This window comes from Vanessa tameamea, chromosome 31 (assembly GCF_037043105.1).
Source record: "Vanessa tameamea isolate UH-Manoa-2023 chromosome 31, ilVanTame1 primary haplotype, whole genome shotgun sequence".
Taxonomy (NCBI): domain Eukaryota; kingdom Metazoa; phylum Arthropoda; class Insecta; order Lepidoptera; family Nymphalidae; genus Vanessa; species Vanessa tameamea.
The window spans coordinates 2,616,714-2,640,362 of record NC_087339.1 but is presented as its reverse complement, the minus strand read 5'-3'; the positions used below and the strand labels follow the sequence as shown (position 1 = coordinate 2,640,362).

At 35.9% G+C, this 23,649-nt stretch overlaps 2 protein-coding genes across 3 annotated transcripts in view; one reads left to right on the top strand and one right to left on the bottom strand.

The window, feature by feature from the left end:
• Positions 1–23,649, top strand: part of Invadolysin (invadolysin) — an 87,188-nt gene that overhangs the window by 45,232 nt on the left and 18,307 nt on the right. For both annotated transcript variants that reach the window (XM_026627316.2, XM_026627314.2), the window contains exons 2-4: positions 1,023–1,123; positions 2,072–2,102; positions 4,692–4,774. In XM_026627316.2, the coding sequence (XP_026483101.2) occupies positions 1,023–1,123; positions 2,072–2,102; positions 4,692–4,774 (215 nt within the window). The remainder of the gene's footprint in view (positions 1–1,022; positions 1,124–2,071; positions 2,103–4,691; positions 4,775–23,649) is intronic.
• LOC135194520 (uncharacterized) lies at positions 8,436–23,380 on the bottom strand. The gene is made up of 7 exons (XM_064220098.1): positions 23,297–23,380; positions 16,801–17,007; positions 15,672–15,875; positions 14,269–14,362; positions 13,752–13,955; positions 10,448–10,586; positions 8,436–9,653 (listed from the first exon to the last, which is right to left on the bottom strand). The coding sequence occupies exons 2-7, from the start codon at positions 17,002–17,004 to the stop codon at positions 9,515–9,517; spliced, it is 984 nt and encodes a 327-aa protein (XP_064076168.1). The 5' UTR covers positions 17,005–17,007; positions 23,297–23,380; the 3' UTR covers positions 8,436–9,514.

Below are 23,649 nucleotides of genomic sequence, written 5' to 3'. Positions count from 1 at the left end.
CATCTTGCGCTGACCTTAGTCACGCCAAGATCATCATGCAGGAATTTGAAAGCGGTTGTATGGGATACTCCAACCTTTTCGGAGAGTTGTTTTTTTTTTAATCGACCATCGTCGAGTACAATTTTCTCAAATTTTTGGATAAGTTTTGGCGCTGAGTGCTGAGTGCGTATTGAGTGCTCGTAAAAGGTAAAGGATAAAAAATAGTTGTTGTGGGTTATCCCTAAGGGATAGACATATACTATCGCGGACATTTTTGAAGTCCTTTATAAGGTATACAATACTGTAGTACATTATATTGATCTATCTCGTAGGGTTCAGCCAGAGTTTGCAATGTAAGCGCAAAAAATATTTATTTACGACATCACTTCAGAAACCTCTAAAATTATCAGTGTTTCTCTACTATATTATGCATGTATTATTCATGTAAACATTCCTCTTGAATTTCTCTATTTATTAAAAAAAACCGCTTTTTCCGTCAACATCTTACGTCAGAGTATTTTCTGTTGTATCGGAGGAGCAAGCGATCCATTGGTTTTCTGGCGACCTCAGTAAATCCCATTAACACATTTCTAATTTAAATGAAATCAATCGAAAAGTAATCCTCCAAATTAAGAAATAATTAAATAGATACTTCTCAAGTAATAAAACGTAACGTAAAGTTACATCAGAATTGTTAGAGTCCTTTTTAAGTCGATCAATAGGGGGTTATTCTGGATAACAAACCGTTGCTGTCGTTCTATATTGAATAAAATATTTTGAATTTGGAACTAAAATTCCTAATTAATTTATATAAGCAAGCAAGCATTTGACATAGGTCATACAATCTTGCATCCTTCTCACACTTGATCGTGTATTAATGTCCTGCTTTCACAGTGATATTGAGCCGGCGTTATAAGCCCCCAAACTCCACTGGAGAAGTCAAAAATGCTCCCAGTCTTATCAAAGGGCTGTTTCCCATAAGTGGGACATTTCTTGTGTTTCAATATCCAATGTATTAATTTTTGTTTTTTTTTTTGTTTTAGGTTATACGGGGTGTTCATATAGAAGCTCCACATAAAGTTAAGAAGAGAAGTATCGACCAGCCGTTAAGAATAAGTATATATTATGACCACTCTGTATATAGGTAAGAATATTGATAATTACTACATAGTATAAAATAGACTTCTCACTGCGTCTGTCTGTCTATCTGAACGCGATTCATCCAAAAACTGCCATGATTCATGATGCATAAAGAAGATTTTATTGAATTCATACCAAATATGACATTAATAAAAAGTGCCCGTAAAAGCCTACTTGACTAACGTAAAGTTTGATTTTGATAATTGTTAAAGATATGTTGATAAAGGCGTGTTTTATTAATTAACTAAATAAAATTTTGTAATGTTTACTTGGTAGGACCTTGTGCTGTCTGAGTAGGTTAGGTTATCACTCAATCATCAACAATATTTAGTGTGTGTGCTTTGAAGGCTGAGCTGTAACTACAGGCACAAGGGACATAACATCTTAGTTCCCAAGGTTGGCGCATTGGTGATGTAAGGAATGGTTAATATTTGATGACTACTTACCATCTGGTCGCCCATTTGTTCGTCCTACCTACATCATCAAAAGATGTCTGACATACAATGCACAGTCTCAACAGATTTGCCGAACAAGGATGAAATTTTGTAGAAGATATCCTCATGGAACGTATGTGACCTCTTTAAGGAGAACTTCTTGGATACTCCACCACGCTGCACCAATGTTTATACTCACGTGGCAGAATATCTTTGAAATTAGACAGAGCATTCCTTACGATGTTTTCATTTATCACCAAGCTCGAGATGAACTATAAACGCCTTAAGCACATGAAAATTCAGTGGTTCCTGTGTTTGAACCCGTAATCATCGGTTAAGATGTACTCGTTGACTTTCGGCTACATGTCTGGCAATACTATGATTTCTATTTAAATTGACTTCATATAGTAGGAATGAAGGATAATGTTGCGCGTTACAGATACGCGTTGCGTGTTATATGCGAATTTGTGCGTGTGTTTGTTTCAGTACATACTTAAAATTAATCCTTTTTTTTTCAGATTAGAACCGGAGAAATTCGACATGATAAATGTAAGTACTATAATTAAAAAACATTTGATTGGTTAAAATAATAATTCAAATTTAGACTAGTTCCAAAGGGATTTTTTATCATTTTGTGTTATACTTATAGTCATTCCAAAGGCGTATTTCAGTATTTGTCATGTTGTAGTTTTAGGTACAAGAGACATTTTAAGACCCTTTGATTATTTATATGTATAGTGTAGACTGACATAGCTGAGAACCCGTCGAACAAAGTTTTAGCTAAAGGTGGAATCAGACGGTTCATATTTTGTTCATTTTGCGTCTTTCACTCAAAGTGACACGTCTAAACACAAAGTGAAACAAAAGTGCCGAATGAATTCATTAGTGAACTGATCCAACGACGTGGGATCGGTTCATTTGGCATCTTTCATTCCCACTCCGAATGAACGAAAAATGAACAGTCTGAACACAGAGTGAACGTTCACTCGGATTTGGCCATTTTGTCTCGAACGCATTATTCTTAATCTTTTTTTTTAGCTCCTTGATCAAATGATCATAAATTAATCCTATTCCAAGAGACACGACTTCATTCGACGCCATATTGAAAGAAACTGCGGATGAATGTTCTTTTTTACGTCATTCCAGCTAAGCCGTGTGAACATGGAATGATAGAAAAATGAATCATTCACTCAAAAGAACATTCACTCGAATGAACCGTCTGAAATCACCTTAACAGTTGGCTACTAAGTACACGCACACTAGTAAAGTATGACGTTCGGCGCGTGTCAAGCGTCACGCACACCTACATAATAGAGTTGGCTCGGTTGTTTTAGTTCTTTTGTAGTGCGATTCTCTATTTATATATTTTAATAATATAAGTAAAGGCCATTGGTGAAATAATTGGTTTGAAAGAGATCAACCTCTGTCTGCTTCTAAGGGTATTTTAACCCCACAAGACTAAACAGTTACAAAACGAAAAAAAAACTATTATAGTTTAAGGCTATATTGTTGATTATTAAAACGAGAATATATTTACAGTACTTAATTGATTTAAATTATGAAGAAACAGGAAAATATCTTTGTACGTGTCAAATACACACTTGTACCCACACACACGCAAACATGCATACACTTTTGTTATATTAAGTATAAATTTTATTATATCAATATAAGTCTTACAAAAGTAAGCATTGATTGAGAAGTCATACGCCACTAAAATGTGGAGTCTCGTAGTTTAAGGGTAACTCTTTAGTATATGTAACGTATTGTAAACCAATAAAAACTACATTATTGTATATGTAAATCATAAAAATCGGTGCCAAAATAGTTGTACGTATTCATTGGTTAACATGAATTCAGTCAACGTATGAATCCTTTCAAAAAAAATAGCAATTATACAATATATCAAAAGGACTAAAGATAATTATACATAGATTTGTATATTTCAAGCGATTTGCTGATTATTCTGCTATTATACACTACAAACAGTTCTTGACAAATGTTTATCTATTTATAATACAGCACTTTTCTATTATATTATATTCTATATAATAGTCCCCAGCACAAGGAACTAAAATCGCTTTGACACATATAAATATAAAACTTTGTGACGACCTTTTTTGCGATGAGTCCGACAAACTTTTCTAATGCGAAAAGTTTTGGCGCTGCTGCTTCTCGAATGCTCGATTCCTGGAACTGTCAATATGACGTCACTATGGCTCTCCGTATATACAACATTGATTTTTTGAAGTTTGTTTAATAAAATTAATTTATAAATCAAAGTTGCGTATGGAGTGTCTACCACCCCAAAATTGTCGATATGACGTCACTACGAGTCCTCGTACATACAAGTTTATAATGAAAGCCTTATTAACATACAAGTATAATATATAACTAAATATGGCTACTGTATAAATCAAGACCGCGTGGAATGGTGGCAAGAATGCTAGCAGCATTTCCCGGTTGAATCGCAATTTTGATAATGAAAAAATTTACCAGCCATCCTGTTATCAGTGGAGGCAAGGCGAGGTGTTATTCAGAGAAGTTATAATACACTCACCATTACGATTTTTGGTACCGCCTAACTGACACATTCTATTCATACGTCAATGCAATACAATAAAAACTCTTTTAGTAATTGCCTGTGCTGGCGATAATCATGTACTTTCGACTGTTTTAACGGCCGGACGTCCCTATAGCCTATTCCAATGGAAGTAGGAAAAAAGATAAACAAACCTTAGGACTTAGATTTACGTATTTCATGGGATTTGCTAATAGCTCGGCTATATTGGGCACTACTAAGAGTTTGTGATTAACGTATCTTTATTTAAAATACAACACTATTACACTTAACTACTTATATCCATTTTAGTTTTACTTTCAAAATTCCGATAACAGTTTCGTCGATGTTCAAAACGCCATTTTGTCGCAAATCCATAGTGAATATCATAGACTAGTCAAGCTATCCCAATAACCAATGATATCGCGTCAAAGATTGGAATAGAGTACATCAGCTGGGTTCCGTCTTGGCGCAAAACACCTGAGTTAAGTTCCGCTTCTCGTTTAGAGACTGTATTCATGACCGTCTCCGATAAATATGACGTACAATTTTCATTAAAATATTGTCTTATTTTTCAGAATACAATATTACCGGAAGCGGTAAGGTTCTGGGAGGATGCGTTGAAGGTTAGAAAGACTGCGGGACCAATTAAGTTAAATAGGTGAGTCTCATATTAAAATTTTTACATCAATAATAGTTTACAGTAAGTTAAGAAACCATTCGTTTTTCATACGAATGGTAGAATTTTCTACGAGACATATTTTATAATGTTCTACATTCTTTTTCAATATTGCTTTTAAGGGACTGCTGAAGCTTGCTACTATACCGTAAGTCTGCCGATCACTGGCTCTCAGTCTACTAGTTCCTTTTGTCAAAAATTGTTTTGATTGGCGCCGTAACGCGTTACGTAACGAAGCGGTTCACTCTCATAAGAAGTTATCACTTCAAAAACCGGCGCGTTATCAGAAAATGATGGAAAAGCGTCAATATAAGTAAAAAATGACATTTCTCTAGCGACGGAGCGTTGGAACAATAATTATCCGACTTTGATATGTAAGATTTTTTGTAAAATCAAAATCAAAATATACTTTATTCAAGTAGTCTTTTACAAGCACTTCTGAACCGTCATTTTACAAACTATATTAAGTGAAGCTACCGCCTGTTCGGAATGTAGATTCTACCGAGAGGAACCCGCAAGAAACTCAGTAGTTACTCTTTTTCAACATTCAAAATACAAAGTTATGTTAGTTAAATACAATAATATATGTATATAATATATTCTGCCTGGAATTAAACAAGTGTTAGCTCCACGCTTTTCTATCTGCTCTATAAGAATAATAAGCTTTTTTTATTAATGTAATTCTTACAAACGATTTGAATGTATGTTAATTTCAACGAAATTCTGCCACATGTGTATTCCACCAATCCGCATTGGAGCAGCTTGGTAGAATATGCTCCAAAACCTTCTCCTCAAAGGGAGAGGAGGCCTTAGCCCAGCAGTGGGAAATTTACATGTGTCTAACATGCAGGTTTCCTCACGATGTTTTCCGTCACCGCCGAGCACGAGATGAATTATAAACACAAATTAAGCACATGAAAATTCAGTGGTGCTTGCCTGGGTATGTACCCGAAATCATCGGTTAAGACGCGTTCTAACCACTGGGCCATCTCAACAAATATCTAGATATAGGCAAATTATAACAATGTTACTAATTACTGTATTAAAATTTACCGATACAAGTAAATGAATTATAGCCTACTGATTGAAATTAAAATATTCAAATAAATTCATAATATAATTATTAGGATCTCCACGCCTAGAGCACTAGGGCCTCCAGAATTTTAAATCCGACTCTGCCGTAATGAGATAAAATTAACAGCGTTCAGTGTTAATTCAATATTACGAGCAATGGCAGCGTTAGATATATTTGCTCTGATAAATAGTGTAGGCGTTTTATAAATAACTTATTGAGTTTATTTTAGCTGCAAAAGTAAATCATTATAATTATAATATTAATTATAAATATCATTATAATATTAATATTGTTAATGCAGAAGTGAAATATTAATTAAAAACTATTTTTGTTTTAGTTACCATGTTCAATATATTACGAATGAATTTTAGAAAAAATTATGAATTTATTGATATTTTTCAACCCACTAGAACTTTTTGGATTTTTCAAGTACTATCGAGACTCCTTCCCACCCCCTTGTAAGAAAACATAAGACACGGTCGACCCCTCCCCCCCTAAATCGTCTTGCGTAATAAATTAATGGTCCCTTATTTGTGCTGATAGCGCATAGATAATGAAACGTCACGTGCGATGGAGAGATACAGTGGAGATTTAACTGTATTAAGACTACTGAAAATAAAATTAAAGAATCTCTAACCAACAGTAGATTCCGTATCACATGAAAAAACTCTCACAATGCATAATATGTATTAACGAATCGAATTAATGAACATTCATCAACTATATAACAATTAATTTTTGGGTAGGTATCCGTTTCTATGATAAAATTCCGCAGACATTTTTAACTTTGCCGTTTCATAAATTCAAATCATTTGTAAAAAATACATCGGTAAAGAAGGCATATTATTCGATACAAGATTATATTGATGATAAAAAAGCGTGGAGTTAATGCTCGTTGACTTCCAGGCAGGAGACATGACATACATATATAATTGTATTCAACTAACATGACTATTTTTAGATGTTGAAACAGAGTAACTACTGAGTTTCATGCCGGTTCTTCTCGGTAGAATCTACATTCCGAACCGGTCGCGGTGGTAGCTTTACTTAATATAGTTTGTTAAAAGACGATTCAAAAGTGCTTGTAAAAGCCTACTTGAATAAAGTATATATTGATTTGATTTGAATATAATCCATATAATATATGTGCTATTCGTAACAAATATTTCAAAATTGAAAGATATACTATTTGGTAATAGCATTAAGTATTAAAAATATAAATTAAACATAATCAATTATTTGAGATGAGAATTATAATACTGTTGGAGATTTCTTAAGTTAAGAGTGGGTAACTTAACATAAGCGGCTGAATACCAGCGCCTCGCCACCGACTACGCTCTGAGCCGAGGTGCGATCTCATAGGAGACACCCTCAGGACGAACGTCACTCTCGAGCCCAAAAGGGTTCACCTTAAAGCAGAGTCTTAGCACTCGCCCCAACGTTCGGTGACGCTGTAAAGGCCAGTAGGGCCAACAGCAATACACAAATACAGATAAAAAAAAAGCGCCACGCCCTATTCTGTTGGCGTCCGTCGGGCGAGATAGACGTGTGTCGTAATTTAAGTTTTGTCATATTTTATAAATTGTTATTTGTTTTGATTTTGAAAGAATTTGTCTCATTTAATTCCAAATAATTATTGAAGTAATTATAAATTTAGTTTTAGGTAATAAATTGTACTTTTTAAAAAATTAAAACCGCTTCTGATTTCTAATTATACATATTTATTTTTAACTATTATTTAGAAATGAGCAAAAATAAGTACGGTCTAGACAGGCTTAATGTCATTTTGAAGGCATATTAGTTGCATTTGTACTCTCAGCTTAAAATAACGTAAACATCAATAATTAAACAAATGAAAAATGTTTTTGGAACGAAGTGTTTAAACGCGGCTTACAGTAGAGTGAACTGAATCGTCACGTAAGGACAAAGCGTTATGTCCCTCCAGGCGATCTTTCCGTCCCTTTCATTTCTCTCTGTCCCTTTTTTTATATACCTTTTTAAATGATGTTACTTAATATTATTTTCACTATTAGATACTTACTTGACTATTAAATTGTTATTTTAGTTAACGTTCATACTTTGTTTCGAATATCCGAATTATTAGCGTCGCTCCGCACGCGTCCACACTGAATGAATGCAGATGTCACACTAAAGTCGGGTGTACGGACTGCAGTACAGTTCAGTCAAAACAGAATTGCTGTTTGGAACGTAATATCTAGTGCGCAATATATATTAATATAGGTTGTAAATATTGACCATTCGCCATTTGACATTGCACGTGTTCTGTGGTGAGTCCCACAGATAATAAAAATAAAACAAGAAAAACATTTTATATAAATTTTTAATCAATTATAAATATATCCACGTTGTTTATTTACGTTACATAAATATGCATATAAAGTCGTTGATTATATAATAATATTTGTATATTTTCGTGTGTTCACGACCAGTTTGTTGTTCCCCCTGGGGTAGGGTATTTGAAAGCTATCCGTCCGTCTAGCTAGGTACCCCTCTCACCATATATTTTACTGCCAAACAGCAATGTTTTGTTCCAATTTGAGTGTTAACACCTTAGTTCCCAAGGTTGTTTGGCAGTAAAGTCTCTCATAAGTGGTGGTGGATCCACCCAGTTGGACTTAACACATCCCTAACATAAATGATATTACAAAAGTAAATTAAATAACATAATATATACATCCGATAGATACTATCCATGGACATAAATGTTGCCAATACAAAATAAAACCCGCGTATTTCTTTACTGATTTTAATAATGGCAACACTAGTGATCATATTGTCATCAATAAATATTTAACATAAATATTACTTATTTTTCTAGTCTATTCCAATGGCAGAAATGAAGACTTATCAAAAAAAAAAAAAACTATGACCTTGAATTGATACGTCATCTTTGTTCGAGATCTAAATAATCTATTTTTTTTTATTTGTGCCAAGAGGGAACAGACTATTTCGCCAATGTCACGTGCGATGGAGAAGACAGAATGACATATACCTTATGTTAAAATACCTGTCATCGTATGTCAGTGTCAACTGTCAATCAAATTGTTTTTTTTTTTTTAGTTTTGGCTTGCCGAGAGGCCACAGATTATTTCGCCAATGTCGCGTAGGAACTGTCAACTGTTAATGTTAGTCAATTGCGATTCATGACGGTCCTAACCGTAGTTAATTTTATTTTAAAACAATCCTGTTGATTCGTTTAGTAACATACGTAATTAAGACCTCTGGTATTGTCTATGCGTGTGTAGAACATTAGTACTATGCACTCAGTATCGATATTAAAAATTTCGGTCAGGTCTACGATAGACCCGATTGAAATCTATCCACAATTACAGATCGTTAATAAATAATGATTTATAGTCGACAACGTATAACCGCAAAATTCTTATGAACGAGATACTTCGATTTTAAATCCATGAAATTCAATGACCTGACAGTTCAATGGCGGCCATGTTTGACGTTTACGGGTGCGTTCAGAAAGTCTGTTTCAAATAATAATTTCGTCCCTTGCACGATATTTATTGCATTTAAATTTATATTTGTTTACTTTTATTTATTTTACACTAGCGAAGTCGGGTTTTCATCAAGTATAAATTGTTTGTAGCTGTCTTTGTAGGTGCAATGTAATGTCAAACTGTTTTCACATATGTCATTCCTTGGCAGAATATTGGTATTTCATAGCCTATTAAAAGATTGCAGTTCGGACAGTAATGATTTCTATACTTAAAGTAATCCGTGCAGTAAATCAGGATGCCAATGGGTAAGAACCTGGAAAGAGGGGGGTTATAATTAATTAAATTTGTTGTGGAAGGGTGTGGCTTGATATGAAGCATTAATAATAATTTCGACATACAAGTACATATACTCTATTCCAACCATAAGAGGAGAAAAGCCAAATAAACAACGTCTGACAGCGCGATTTCATTGGTCGAGCGAAAAAATGGCGTTTTGAGCGTCGACGAAACTGTTATCGGAATTTTAAGTAAAATTAAAGTGGAAATAAGTGGTTAAGTGTAATAGTGTTGTATTATAAATAAAGATATATTAATCATAAACTCTTAGCAGTGCACAATATAGCTGAGTTATTAGCGAATCGCATGAAATATTTAAATCTAAGTTTGTTTATCTTTTTTTCCTACTTCTATTGGAATAGGCTATAGATACCCATGATGGTAGGGCTTTGTGAAGACTTCTGGGTAGGTACTTATCTGATATCCTACCTCCAACCAACCTTGGAAACTAAGATGTTCTTTCTCTTGTGCCTGTTACACTGGCTCACTCACCCTTCAAACTAGAACACAACAGCGCTAAGTCTTGCTGTTGAGCTGTAAAATATGTGGTGAGTAGGTGGTACCTACCCGGTTTGAAGTGGAATGAGCGAGCGTTACTACAGGGACCAAGACTCTTAGTTACCAAGGTCGGTGGCGCATTGGTGTTGTACGGAATGGTTAATAATTTCTATCGGCCATGACTTACGGCCAGGTTTCATGAGGACGTACGTCGTCGTGCGTACGTCTAATAATTAAAAAAAAAAAAAATCTGTTCACGATCGAAATACTCACACGAGTATAAAAAAAATTGCGATTACGTGCGTCAGACACGCGTTCTCGCGTACAACTAAAGTGTGCACCCGAACGTTGCAATGCGGGCAAGACACCAGCTTCCTGTCTGAGCTGGCGATTCCAATGGGCGTCTGTTGATCTGTAAATATAAACCATTGGTCATGTATCTTCATGTATGTTATTTGTTGTCGTCCGGTGTTTCGCTTGCGTTTTATGTTTTTTTAGGTTTTTGGGTATAAAAAAACCTAAATGCACGTACGTCCCGGGACGCCTGATAGAGGTGATAACTTCAACTTGTCTAAGTTGATCTATTTTGTAATGAAATTGTTTATCTTGAGAAGAGCTTAGGTTATTATTAAAATTTTATATTAGTATGATTATCTAAAGAAACGTTATTTATTATTAAAATATATTTTATTCTTAGTTTTTAACATTTTACATTAACAGACTGTGAATTTCCCACTGCTGGGCTGAGGCCTCCTCTCCCTTCGAGGAGAAGGTATGGAGCATATTCCAACACGCTGCTTCTATGCGTGTTAGTGGAATACACATGTGGCAGAATTTCGTTGAAATTATACATATGCAGGTTTCCTCACGATGTTTTCCTTCACCGCCGAGCACGAGACGAATTATAAACACAAATTGAGCACATGATAATGCAGTGGTGCTTGCCTGGGTTTGAACCCGAAATCATCGGTTAAGATGCACGTGTTCTAACACAATCCTTAAATAGTTATCATTATAATTGCCGGCCTACCGCTGCCGTATTCGTAAGAGAAAGGGAAGCCAGACAGACTGGCGCCGTAACGCGTTACGTAACGAAGCGGTTTAACCTCCCTTATGAAGTTATCACTTTAAATGTCCTTCCTTTGAGTTCAAGGGTGGTTCATACCAAATTTCGTCAAATTCGATTCAGCGCGAATGAGTAAGTGATAAACAGTAACTCTGTTTCATATATACGAGGACTTTTAAGTTGTGCCGTTTGCCAACATTTTCATCTTTATGAATTTAGAATTCGAAAACAGAAGAATGTATTCAGATTGGTCGAATTTATTGTATTGTCTATTCAAAGGTGACAAGTCGGTTTTAAAAATGGAAATATATAAGGGAAATTTGCGTGCGATAATTTTCTAAAACTTTCAAAGGGGATTATCGCGACTGCAGTGCTTTGTTGACACTTCTGTGTTTAGTGATACAACATTTATTAGGACTGTAGACTTTAGACTTCAACGTGAACACTGCTTGCCAAAATATAACTCTAGCTAGATTTTAAATTAACATGGTCATTTTTAACACTCCAAGTATTTGAAACGGGATATTTTTATTTGGTGGAGCTCGATATTTCGACATTATCTACGAATGTCTTGTTCACGAGAACAAGAACTGGACTCTAACTACTGGACTAGATTCTAGATTTAATTTATGAAGTTATTCACGTTGAGGTCCTGGTTGCTACTTGTGATTCGCGGCATGTTTCAGTTTCACAACTAGGGGTAAACTTTCATTAGTTGTAAATTCAATTCAACCACGATTTCAGCTTATTTGAATCTATTATAATATTGTTAATTTGAATCTCTTGTTTGTTTGTTAATTTAACAGAAGAAGTTGTCCTAATGTTTGTTACAAATTCCTGCAACATCTGACCTAGTATTAGGTAAAAAAAGCTATGCCCTTCCCTGGGGTTAAAGTTCGCTTCATAACACTACAAATTACTTGGTGGCAGGGCTTTGTGCAAACCCGTCTGGGTAGGTACCACCCACTCATCAGATATTCTACCGCCAAACGGCAGTACGCAGTATTGTTGTGTTACGGTTCGAAGTATGACATGGCATAACGTCTTAGTTCCCAAGGTTGGAGCATTGGCGAAGTAAGGGATATTTAATATTTCTAACAGCGCCGATGTCTATAGGTGGTGGTGACCACTTACCATCAGGTGGCCCATTTGCAAGTCTGCTTACCTACGACATAAAAAAGAGAAACAAATTTCATCAAATTCGGTTCAGCGGTTCGTGTGGCTGCGACAGCGTGACATACAAACAGACGTTTGTTATAGAGATTTAATTTGCATTTACAATATTAGTATATATGATAAATATTATATGTTTATATATATTATTACTATATGTGTCCGCGACTTCGGGCGCTTTTAAATTTAACAAAAAGTTATCGTTGTAGCCTAAGTTACTCCTTATTACAACAGCTATCTGCCAGTGAAAGTCCCGTCAAAATCGGTCCAGCCGTTCCGGAGGTTAGCCGGTACAAACAGACAGACAGACAAAAAATGTAAAAATTGTTATTTTGGTATATGTACCGTGAGTGGTATACAGACATATTTAGTAAAAAGCGGTTATTTTAATATTACAAACAGACACTCCAATTTTATCATTATATATGAAGTCTCTTTGAAACGTATCAAGTATCCATCTTGAATCTGTATTACGATATTGTTGTATTGTATTTGTAGTGAGAATTTGTGTCCGTTCGTTTTTCTTCCTTTGTATGTGTTGGTTGAATTAAACGATATATTGATCAAGTATACGCAAAAGAGCCGAGATGGCCCAGTGGTTAGAACGCGTGCATCTTAACCGATGATTTCGGGTTCAAACCCAGGCAGGCACCACTGAATTTTCATGTGCTTAATTTGTATTTATAATTCATCTCGTGCTCGGCGGTGAAGGAAAACATCGTGAGGAAACCTTCATGTGTCTAATTTCAACGAAATTCTGCCACATGTGTATTCCACCGACCCGCATTGGAGCAGCGTGGTGGAATATGCTCCATACCTTCTCCTCAAAGGGAGAGGAGGCCTTAGCCCAGCAGTGGGAAATTTACAGGCTGTTTATGTTTACGCAAAAATTATTTTGAATGACGATATACTTAAATGAATAACTGAAAACAATTGAAGATGTCATTCGCCTCGACCAGCCAACTGCGCAGGACATAGTGTAACACGCAAACATAGATGCACTCTCTTATTCCGGCGGGACGGCAAATACGACCGGAAAGAGTTCAGGCGCAGGAGCAACGGCTTTACCTGCTGTCCGAGGCACGAGAATGTAAACTTCCAGTCTTCGGGCTGTTACTAAGAATTTTTCGACAGAAAAACCCAGTAACTTCTTATTGGCGCGACGTGAGCACGAATTTCTCCATACTAATTTCCACGTAATTCGGTTCAGCGAATTACGCGTGAACAGATAACAGACAGAGTTACTTTAGCATTTATAATATTAGAAGGGACTATGTAACACCGTCTCCAAAACGCGTTAAATCTTCTGTTCTAAGTATAGGATCGATAGTTACTCACTTGGGACGATGACTTCCGTTCGTGTTGGCGTCGGGGCCGGTGACGTGTCAACTTCGGTGTAAGCTGGTGGAGGATTCGGAAAGTCTGTCACTGGTATAAAGTAGTCTTCAACTGGCGATGGTCTTGAAGGTACTTGAGGGCTTTGCGACCCATAAACGAGGGTTTCCTTCGAAACGTATTGTGATGATACATAGTCAGATGATCCTGAAAATTTGGAAAATCGGTGTCAAACATGGAATAGTTTATATGCATTGTACACGCCCGGTCTCAAGCCTCGGTAGAACTCATTCGTGATCCGTTTTGATTGAACAAGCCATTGTATATATAGGCACAAGGAACATAACATCTTCCCAAGGTTAGTGGTGCATTGACGATGTAAGATCCAATCCAAATAACTGTTACAGTATCAATGTTTATCTGGCTGGAGACCACTCACAATCAGATAGCCTATTTGCCAGTTCGTCTATCCCCCTAATTTGTTAAAGAAATTACATAAATGTAGTATGGAATATCTCACCAGCTTGATCACTTGATGTTCCAGGTGCTGCTGAATCACGATTCTGTCCAACGTCTATTCTTCTATTTTTAAACGGATCGTAAAATATCGTCTCCTGGAAATATTCAAATGAGAAACATAATTATTATAAAATACGGGGTATTCCAACGTTGTTCAAGGACTAGTTATGGATTAATTCCTGAACAACCCATTTCCCATCAAAAATAATGTATGCTTTGAATTCAGCTATCCAAGATATTGCAAATACTCCATGAAGGTTTAATGTGAAAATATTGACAATCTTCAATTTATGTATTTATAAAATATGTTTGTCCTGAGGATTATCATCGCACAGCCAAAACTACTGAGTCCGAAAAGATGTAATTTTGAAAATTTCTTAATTTTATCGTCAGGAATATCTTAGTAAAAACTAGTAATTTTGTCTGTGTCTAAATCTCATTGTCTTTAATAGATATATATGTAATATTTCACAGAATGTCAGAAGGTTTTAGTGGGGTCTATGACTTATTGACAATAATCAGCATATAATGTTATTAATAACTCAATGGGACTCCAAATTGATAATTATATTACCTTGGCAAATTAAAAAATTTAAAGCTCATGTCAAAAAAACATTGAAAAATAAGGCAAATTTTATATTATTTTTTGTTTTGACCATTATTTCTATATTTGTTTTTTTTTTTTTTTCGTTTAGTCCTAAGATTTCTGTATTTTTGTTTGTTTGGTGTACAATAAAGTATATTAACCTTAACAAATTACTCAATACAAGATTATTTTATCGATAAAAAAGCTTGGACTTTAATTGTTGTTTACTGACATACTCTGTTTAGTACAATTAAAATGATTTAAAAGAGTAACTATTGAGTTTATTGTCGGTTCTTCTCGGTAGAATCTACTTTCCGAACCGGTGGTAGTTTTACATTTGATTCAACACTCTAAAATGACGATTCAAAAGTGCTTTTATGAGCGTACTTGAATAAAGAATATTTTGATTTTGATTTTTGGAAATTTTATCATTTTTGCGTGGGTAAATTTTAGGGTGTGAATTTATTATTACACTAGCTGTGCCCGCGACTTCGTGCGCGTTTTATAATTTAATAAAAAAGCGTGACTTTATTATTATTTTACATATAATTCTAACATAAAAGTAGCCTAAGTTACTCCTTATTACATCAGCTATTTGCCAGTAAAAGTCCCATCAAAATCGGTCCAGCCGTTCCAGAGATTAGCCGGAACAAACAGACAGACAGACAGACAAAAATTGTAAAATATATTATTTAGGTATATGTACCGTGTATACATACATATGCACTCAGTAAAAAGCGGTTAATTCAATATTACAAACGGACACTCCAATTTTATTATATCTATAAAAGATAATTACTTAGAATTATATTACTTACTTCAACGAAACCTGGATTATTCAGGCCGCTGAGATTATCTGGTCTACGCCTTTCATTGTCACTAGTGACTGATGATGTACTTTCTGGTAAATCAATGTAGACAACTGGATTATCATCAGGATCGACTTTACTCGCAGTTCCAGTTGAAGCTCCAGAGCCAGCTGCTACAGCTGGTCTTGATGATTCTATGGTACAACTGCTGCTCTGTGGATTTGATATGGTTGAAATTATATGACACACTGTACCCTCATGATTATATTAAACAAGACTGCCCTAATAAGGAAAAAAGTAAAATTTTAAAACTGTAATTTTCTTTTAAGTAGTAGCAATTTTATTTTAATCCCCATTTTAATGAGCTACTGATGTTTCAATACCCCTCCAATTAAGCTTAAAGTTTTTGCAAGGAGTGGGAAAGACAATAGCCCTGGGGTTAAAATGTCGTCCGTGGATTCGCTCGCGTTTCTATCGCCCTTGTGTTAGGTTAGACTAGCCTATGTCCTTCGTTGAAGTTCAAACTTGCTTCGTTCCAATTATCATCAAATTCGGTTCAGTAGTTTGATCGTGAAACGTTACAGACAGACAGAGTTACTTTCGAATTTGTAATATAAATATAGACCAAAATACTTGGTTGTAGGGATTTGTGCAAGATATTTTTAACTTTGCCGTTTCATAAATTGAAATCATTTTAAAAAAATACATTGGTGAAGAAGGCATATCATTCAATACAGGATTATAAAGATGTTAAAAAAAAGCGTGGAGTTAATATTTGTTGACTTCCAGTCAGGATGCACATATGTAATTGTATTTAACTAATATGACTTTGTATTTTTAAAAGAGTAACTACTGATTTTCTTGTCGGTTCTTTTCGGTTGAATCTGCATTCCGAACCGGTGGTAGCTTCACTTAATATAGTTTGTTAAATCACGATTCAAAAGTGCTTTGAAAGTCTACTTGAATAAAGTATATTTTGATTTTGATCTGTCTGTGGCTCATCTCAAATAGTAATACTAAGTAAGCTTGAACTCTAAAGTAGGATATAGGGTACTAATCTATGCCTCACAACTGACGAAAACCAAGTAAAGCTGCGTGCAACTATTATATAATAAAAACTGAAGCTAAACATACTTACGCCTGATTGTCCACTGTCAGGAATATCTATATAAATGATTGGTTCGTTTGTTAACGGCTGCTTTGGTACCACCTGCTTCCGTGGTAAGTTCGACCACTTCGCAGCTGTTTCTGCGTCGATTGATGGTGCGTCAATGACAATCGGATTGACGTATGGGTACCCCTGGTACATTTGACCTTGATTGCCGCTTACTGGAGTAGTCATCACCTGGAAGCCAATGGAAATACAAATTTCATTTGTCTTGGTATCTTTGATGATTATCATCTAAGTTTGTAATCTAGTTTTGAATTTGAAACATGCATTGTCGTCTTGGGAGTAAGACCGACTTGTGTGTCGTGACGGCAGACGTAATGACGACGAGAGAGAGAGTATATTAGAGAGCTTAAGAGAGAGATCTCAATCCCTCTCTCTCTCAATCCCTCTCTCTCTCAATCCCTCTCTCTCTCAATCCCTCTCTCTCAATCCCTCTCTCTCTCAATGTCCCTCTCTCAATCCCTCTCTCTCTCAATCCCTCTCTCTCTCAATGTCCCTCTCTCTCAATCCCTCTCTCAATCTATCGATCTCTCTCTCCCCCTCCCCCCCTCTCTCTCTCTCTCTCCCTCTCTCTTTCTCTCTCCCTCTCCCTTTCTCTTTTCCGCCCCCCCCCTCTCCCTCTCTCTCTCTCTTAATCTCTAATACCGTCTTGTGTGTCGTGACGACGTCATGACGCTCTCTAATACCGTCACGTCTCTCCATCGCTCTACTGTCCTCTGTGTAGCGCGTGTACTGGTATAGGCTATAAGGTACTTCGTTGTTATATGCGACGCGTATAATATTAAAATCTTTATTTTATAAAAACAATGTTTTTAAAATCTATTTCATACTTTATAAGATTTTAAATTAACATGGTTATTTATATTACTAACAGTATTTAAAACGGGTCTCGTGAACAAGACATTCGTAGATAATGTCGAAATATCGAGCTCCACCAAATTAAAATTAAAAAACATGGTAAATATCCCGTTTTAAATACTATTTCATACTTGTTTATAAGTTAAGTAACAGTTTCTAAATGTCCCAGTGTTGTTCTTGGACCTATCCCTTTGAGGAGAAGGTTTGGAGTTTATTCCACAATGCTGCTCCAATGCGTTCATTCGTATCATTAGGCCATTTCGGCTCTATTTTCAGGGTTCCGAATCACTAAGAGGAAAAAGGAACCCTCATAAGATCACTTCGTCGTACGTTCGGGACTTTACCAGGCGTTTATTAACACTAAAAAAGCAGCTCTTAAGTGTTTCGCCATTATGGGTACATAAAAAATCTACTGCTGCAAAAAATGCAGATATTCGTCCGAAATTTCGATTTCGAAAGGTGAAAAGTCAAATGTTAATAACGATCTTGAATTATGGATACGAAACTAATAGGGGGTGTTCTAGTTTAACTCTGCATCGTTTATTTTCATAATTGGACGTTGTGTTCGCTGTAAATCAACCCTCATTGGCTAATATTATTATATCGGGATGAATTTATTATAACAAAGAACAAAGCCAAGATTATATTTTGAACGAATTGTTACGTTATTTTATACTTAATTAAGATTTTATGAATATCTCTACTAATATTATAAGTGCGAAAGCAACTCTGTCTGTCTGTTTGAGTTGATTTCGAAGGAATTTGGTACGAAGCAATCTTGAACCTCAAGGACATACATATGCGCCAACTGGACACCACCGTCCATATACAATGGCGCTGTAAGAAATATTAACCATTCCTTACATCACCAATGCGCCACTAACCTTGGGACCTAATATGTTATGTACCTTGTGCCTGTAGTTACACTGGCTCACTCACCCTTCAAACCGTAAAAACAACAATATTGAGTACTGCTGTTTGGCGGTAGAATATCTGATAAGTGGTACCTACCCAGCGGGCTTGGACATCTATATAATTCCATCCTTTTAAATCCGAAAACGCGAAAGAGATAGCACTATAGTCGCGTAAATGAGTTCAGATGTTATAATTATGAAATAATGTTAAGAAAGTTGAAAATTTTACCATTTCACGCCGCCCTGAACGCTGATATACGCCGAAATGATTTAGTTTTGCCAAATATAGACATTGTTGACGCGAAATAATAAAACTTATCAACATTTTCCATATTTGCTTATCAAAACTTTGTTTGATCGCTGCTTTAGTGACGTTGACGTAACGTTGTATCGTAACGAAAATCAGCAACCACGTGCGTATATCAAGAATATTACTAGTTGCTTGCGACTTCGCTGTCGTTTAAAAGGTTGGTCGTCTGATATTAAGAATAAAAATATAGCTTATGTTCTTCCTTGAAGTGGAAACATGACGCAAAGAAAAACATTTTATCGGTTCAGTGGGTTGATCTTGAAAGTACAAAAGACAGACAGACAGTTCTGCATTTACAATACTAGTATAGATTAGCATAGATGTATTATTATTTTAAGGTGGGTATCTTCAAATATTGTAATGTTATTGTATCTTATAATTATGTACTGATTTCTTTGGAGGGCTCTGTGCAAGCCTGTCTGAATGGGTACCCAATACACATTCTACCGCTAAATAGATATTGACCTGTTCCGGTTTGAGTAAGCCAGTTTAACTGTAAGTTTACTGGCGTAGTGATGATATAATGTATGTCCAACTGTCCAACATAAATCCAATATCTCCGAACTCACAATAGATCAAAAAAGACTCTCCAAACATACGCCCCTTATTCACTATGGAGGACGTTGAAGTTGCGGCGCTTCTGTGCTATACAGGCATTAATGTGAGGGTTTGGTAGTGTTAATCTGGCTACTATTTGCCGCCGATGGAGCACGCGCCAACACTAACCAACATCGCGAAACGTTCACCAACTACTTTTATAAAGGTGGGTTGGGCGAACGTTGGAGCCGGAAGAAGGACGGTCAATATTTCTTACAATGTATGCGCCAATGTTTGGTGACTGCTAATCATGTCCAAAAAAGAAAACAAATTCGTATATCAGTCTGCGATTTGACGATCGTGTCTACGGAGAGCATGCGCTTTATTTATCGTTCAAATACAAAAAGGTAGCACTTTGTTACCTGATGATGAGTCACCGCCCATAAACATTGGCACTGAGAAATTATGAAGCCATCCAGGACTAATTCGGCCACAAATACGACACGACCGGAATGTTCAGCGTGTGCACATATTGAACTTCCGAGGTTCTGAGTTCAAAAGACCGAGTCCTAAGTCAGACCGATAAAAACTTATTGGGTTATTGTCCACGCCCATGTCTCCTCCTGCTCCGTGATCCAGCTATCATTCCGGTCGTGTTTGATATGCCGTCCCATCGGATTATGAGCGTGCGTCTGTATTTGCACGCACACATATGCACTGTAGTAGACCTGTGTAGTTGGCTGGGCTCGCTTGAGATTTGCCTTCATAACCGAAATTGGTCAAAGGATGTCACATCTCATTAGTATCGGATATAATTAAGATGTTAGTTTTTGCTTATTTATATGTAGGGTGGAATCACCGAGAAGAAAAAGAGCCGAGATGGCACAGTGGTTAGAACGCGTGCATCTTAACCGATGATTACGGGTTCAAGCCCAGGCAGGTATCACTGAATTTTCATGTGCTTAATTTGTGTTTATAATTCATCTCTTGCTCGGCGGTGAAGGAAAACATCGTGAGGAAACCTACATGTGTCTAATTTCAACGTAATTCTACAACGTGTGTGGAATATGATCCAAACCTTCTCCTCAAAGGGAGAGGAGGCCTTAGCCCAGCAGTGGCATTAAAATCCGTTGCGTAATTTAAAAGATCCAAGCGTACAGTCGGAAGCCACTATGACGCAATTATATTAATGTCATATCATTTATAAATTAATCCATGCGAAGCCGGGACGCGTCCCTAGTCAAATATACTAAATAGGAAGATATGTTTGTTTGTAATACATAAACTCTTAAACTACTAAAGCGGTTATAATAATACTCTGGCTATTTGAAAGTCACTTTATCAGGACGTAAGATGTGTTTTATTTCATGGATTGTACGATTTCTGTCTTAAATCATGTTATTTGTAAAGCATTTGAAACTTTTATCCGCCTGCGATGTTAATGTTTATTTATATAGATTCAAACTAACGCGAGCAAAGCCACGCGTACATCTAGTTATTTAAATGTTTTGATTAGAGATTTTTTTCAGAACTGGCGCGACATAAACGTGTCAAATTTGGCTCATATATTAAGACTCGCGAGATACATATGTGTTCCAAATTTCATAAATGCATCTCAAACGGTTATTTAGATATTAATGTCTAAAAATGGTCATTTTTATCACTGACTGACCTATAGATCAAAACTATAACCTACTTCCAGGTGACCTAGAAAGTCCAAATTTGGCATGCAGGTAGATAATTAGGCCAATACAAAGGAAAAAATCTGAAACTGGTAAATTTTTAGCATTTTATTTTAATTTTTCATTTTATTGGGTCTATTAGGAACACTTTTATACTTAGTTCCTGTAATAACTGTATAAAAAAAATGATGTAAGAACCAGCAATCAAAACTTAGGACAGCCGGTCTTAATGTCGATTTTAAGGTCTTCACGTGAATATATAATTTATTAAATCCAAATATTTCCGTTTTAGTACTTATGAGTATAGTCGACTTTAGTATTTATTACGTTATTAACTGGCATTTAGCGCACATCAATGGTGCAAAATCATTATACTTTAAAAAATAATAATAATAGGCATTTCGGTACACACGACGCGACGCCGCAGCAGCGGGATAGGAGCGTTGCGATAAAACCTTGACGCGCACGTGTCCGAGCGAGTGGCCACCGCGCTCATAAGAATTATTCCAATGCCGTCCGATTGAAGCTGCCTAGTCTATTAGATTGCATATTCTTTGTTTGTTCAAATATTAGTATATAACAAAAAAATAGGTTTCATGAGACTGTAGTAGAGTATGTACTCTAGCGCTACAAACGGGGATCCTTATTGCTCGGAAGAACAGTATCGAGCAAGCATGCTGATGTCAGCAAATGACTGGTGAATGGGTCCAATGGACAAATAGAGAAGGTACATTGGGACGTCGACGACAGCAATAACGCGTGTAAAATAACAATTCAATTTAAACATAATATAATTTGCGAACTAGAAGTCAAAACCAAGTTTCAGATATAAAGTAATGTATATGTTCAAAGGAAACAATACTCTATTTGCTTAGCATATTCTACTGCTATCCACAAATCACAAGGCCTTCGCCTTGACGGTGCTCTTCTCGACATAAGCTCTTCTATATTTAGTAAAGAAACTATCCAGAGTTAAAACCTTAGATGGAGTAACATAAACATAATAACATAATCAGCCTGTAAATTTCCCACTGCTGGGCTAAGGCCTCCTCTCCCGTTGAGGAGAAGGTATGGAGCATATTCCACCACGCTGCTCCAATGCGGGTTGGTGGAATACACATGTGGCAGAATTTCGTTGAAATTAGACACATGCAGGTTTCCTCACGATGTTTTCCTTCACCGCCGAGCACGAGATGAATTATAAACACAAATTAAGCACATGAAAATTCAGTGGTGCCTGCCTGGGTTTGAACCCGAAATCATCGGTTAAGATGCACGCGTTCTAACTACATTATTCGGCGGTGAAGGAAAACATCGTGAGGAAACCTGCATGTGTCTAATTTCAACGAAATTCTGCCACATGTGTATTCCACCAACCCGCATTGGAGCAGCGTGGTGGAATATGCTCCATACCTTCTCCTCAACGGGAGAGGAGGCCTTAGCCCAGCAGTGGGAAATTTACAGGCTGATTATGTACCTACTAATAATTTATATACAAAAAGTAGCTAAGTCCAATATTATGATATATACCTTGGTTGTTGACTTCAATGACAAAAGAAGTGAGATCTAAATGGGTGCCAAGTTCAATGGTCCTTCCTGAAATTTATTTATAACTACATAAAATATCATTTCTTCTTATAACGTAGGATAATATATTGTTGCCTAAGGTCTGTCTTGGCTAGTTCTTATATGTTCATAAACACTTGTACTTGTCTGGATATTAACTCGCAATATCTGGTTAAGATTCATGTTTTTTAGTGACTGGACAAGCAATACTGAGCTGTCGTCCATTCTTCTCAGACGTTCTGAGTTATAATTTGTTATTATAAACACAAACTATAATTTGTGTTTATTTTATTATGATTATTCTAAAATTTGTAAAAAAAATACATTTCCGGGTACGTATGTCTTATTTGTCAACGTTCGCAAAAAAAAAACATGGCGTCGTGTTGATGAAAACATTACAGTCTTCGACTTAACACGCTCTAAATACTATTTAATACGATTCTAAATACGATTTATAAATATCAACGTATTTATGTGTTTTTGGTAATTAAATTATTTAGATCCGACACCGAAAAAAAAAACACCCACGTAAAATATAATATACGAAAACACTATAAAAAAATCGTTATCATAAATTAAAATTATTGCTAACTCACCAGAATATATTTTCACTTCAAGAATACAATTAAATTATTAATAAAAAAATTCAACATTGTCTTTTGATCGGACTACATTTTTTTTATCGAAATTATTGTACATTAAAATCATTCTGACAATTTAAATTGCTACGTAACACTGATATCTTATCTGTAGTGATAAGATAGAAAAATATTTCTCTCAGGTAAATAAATGTTAGCGGGCGACGATTCTACGAACAAATTGTGACGTCGAATTCGAATGGGAATCGGAATCGGTGGCGCTTAGCTTTCTCCGATTCGGAATAAATTGTTGATTAGTGGAATTACCCCCCAGCTATGAATCGAGATTTATTTTTGTGATTAATATAATT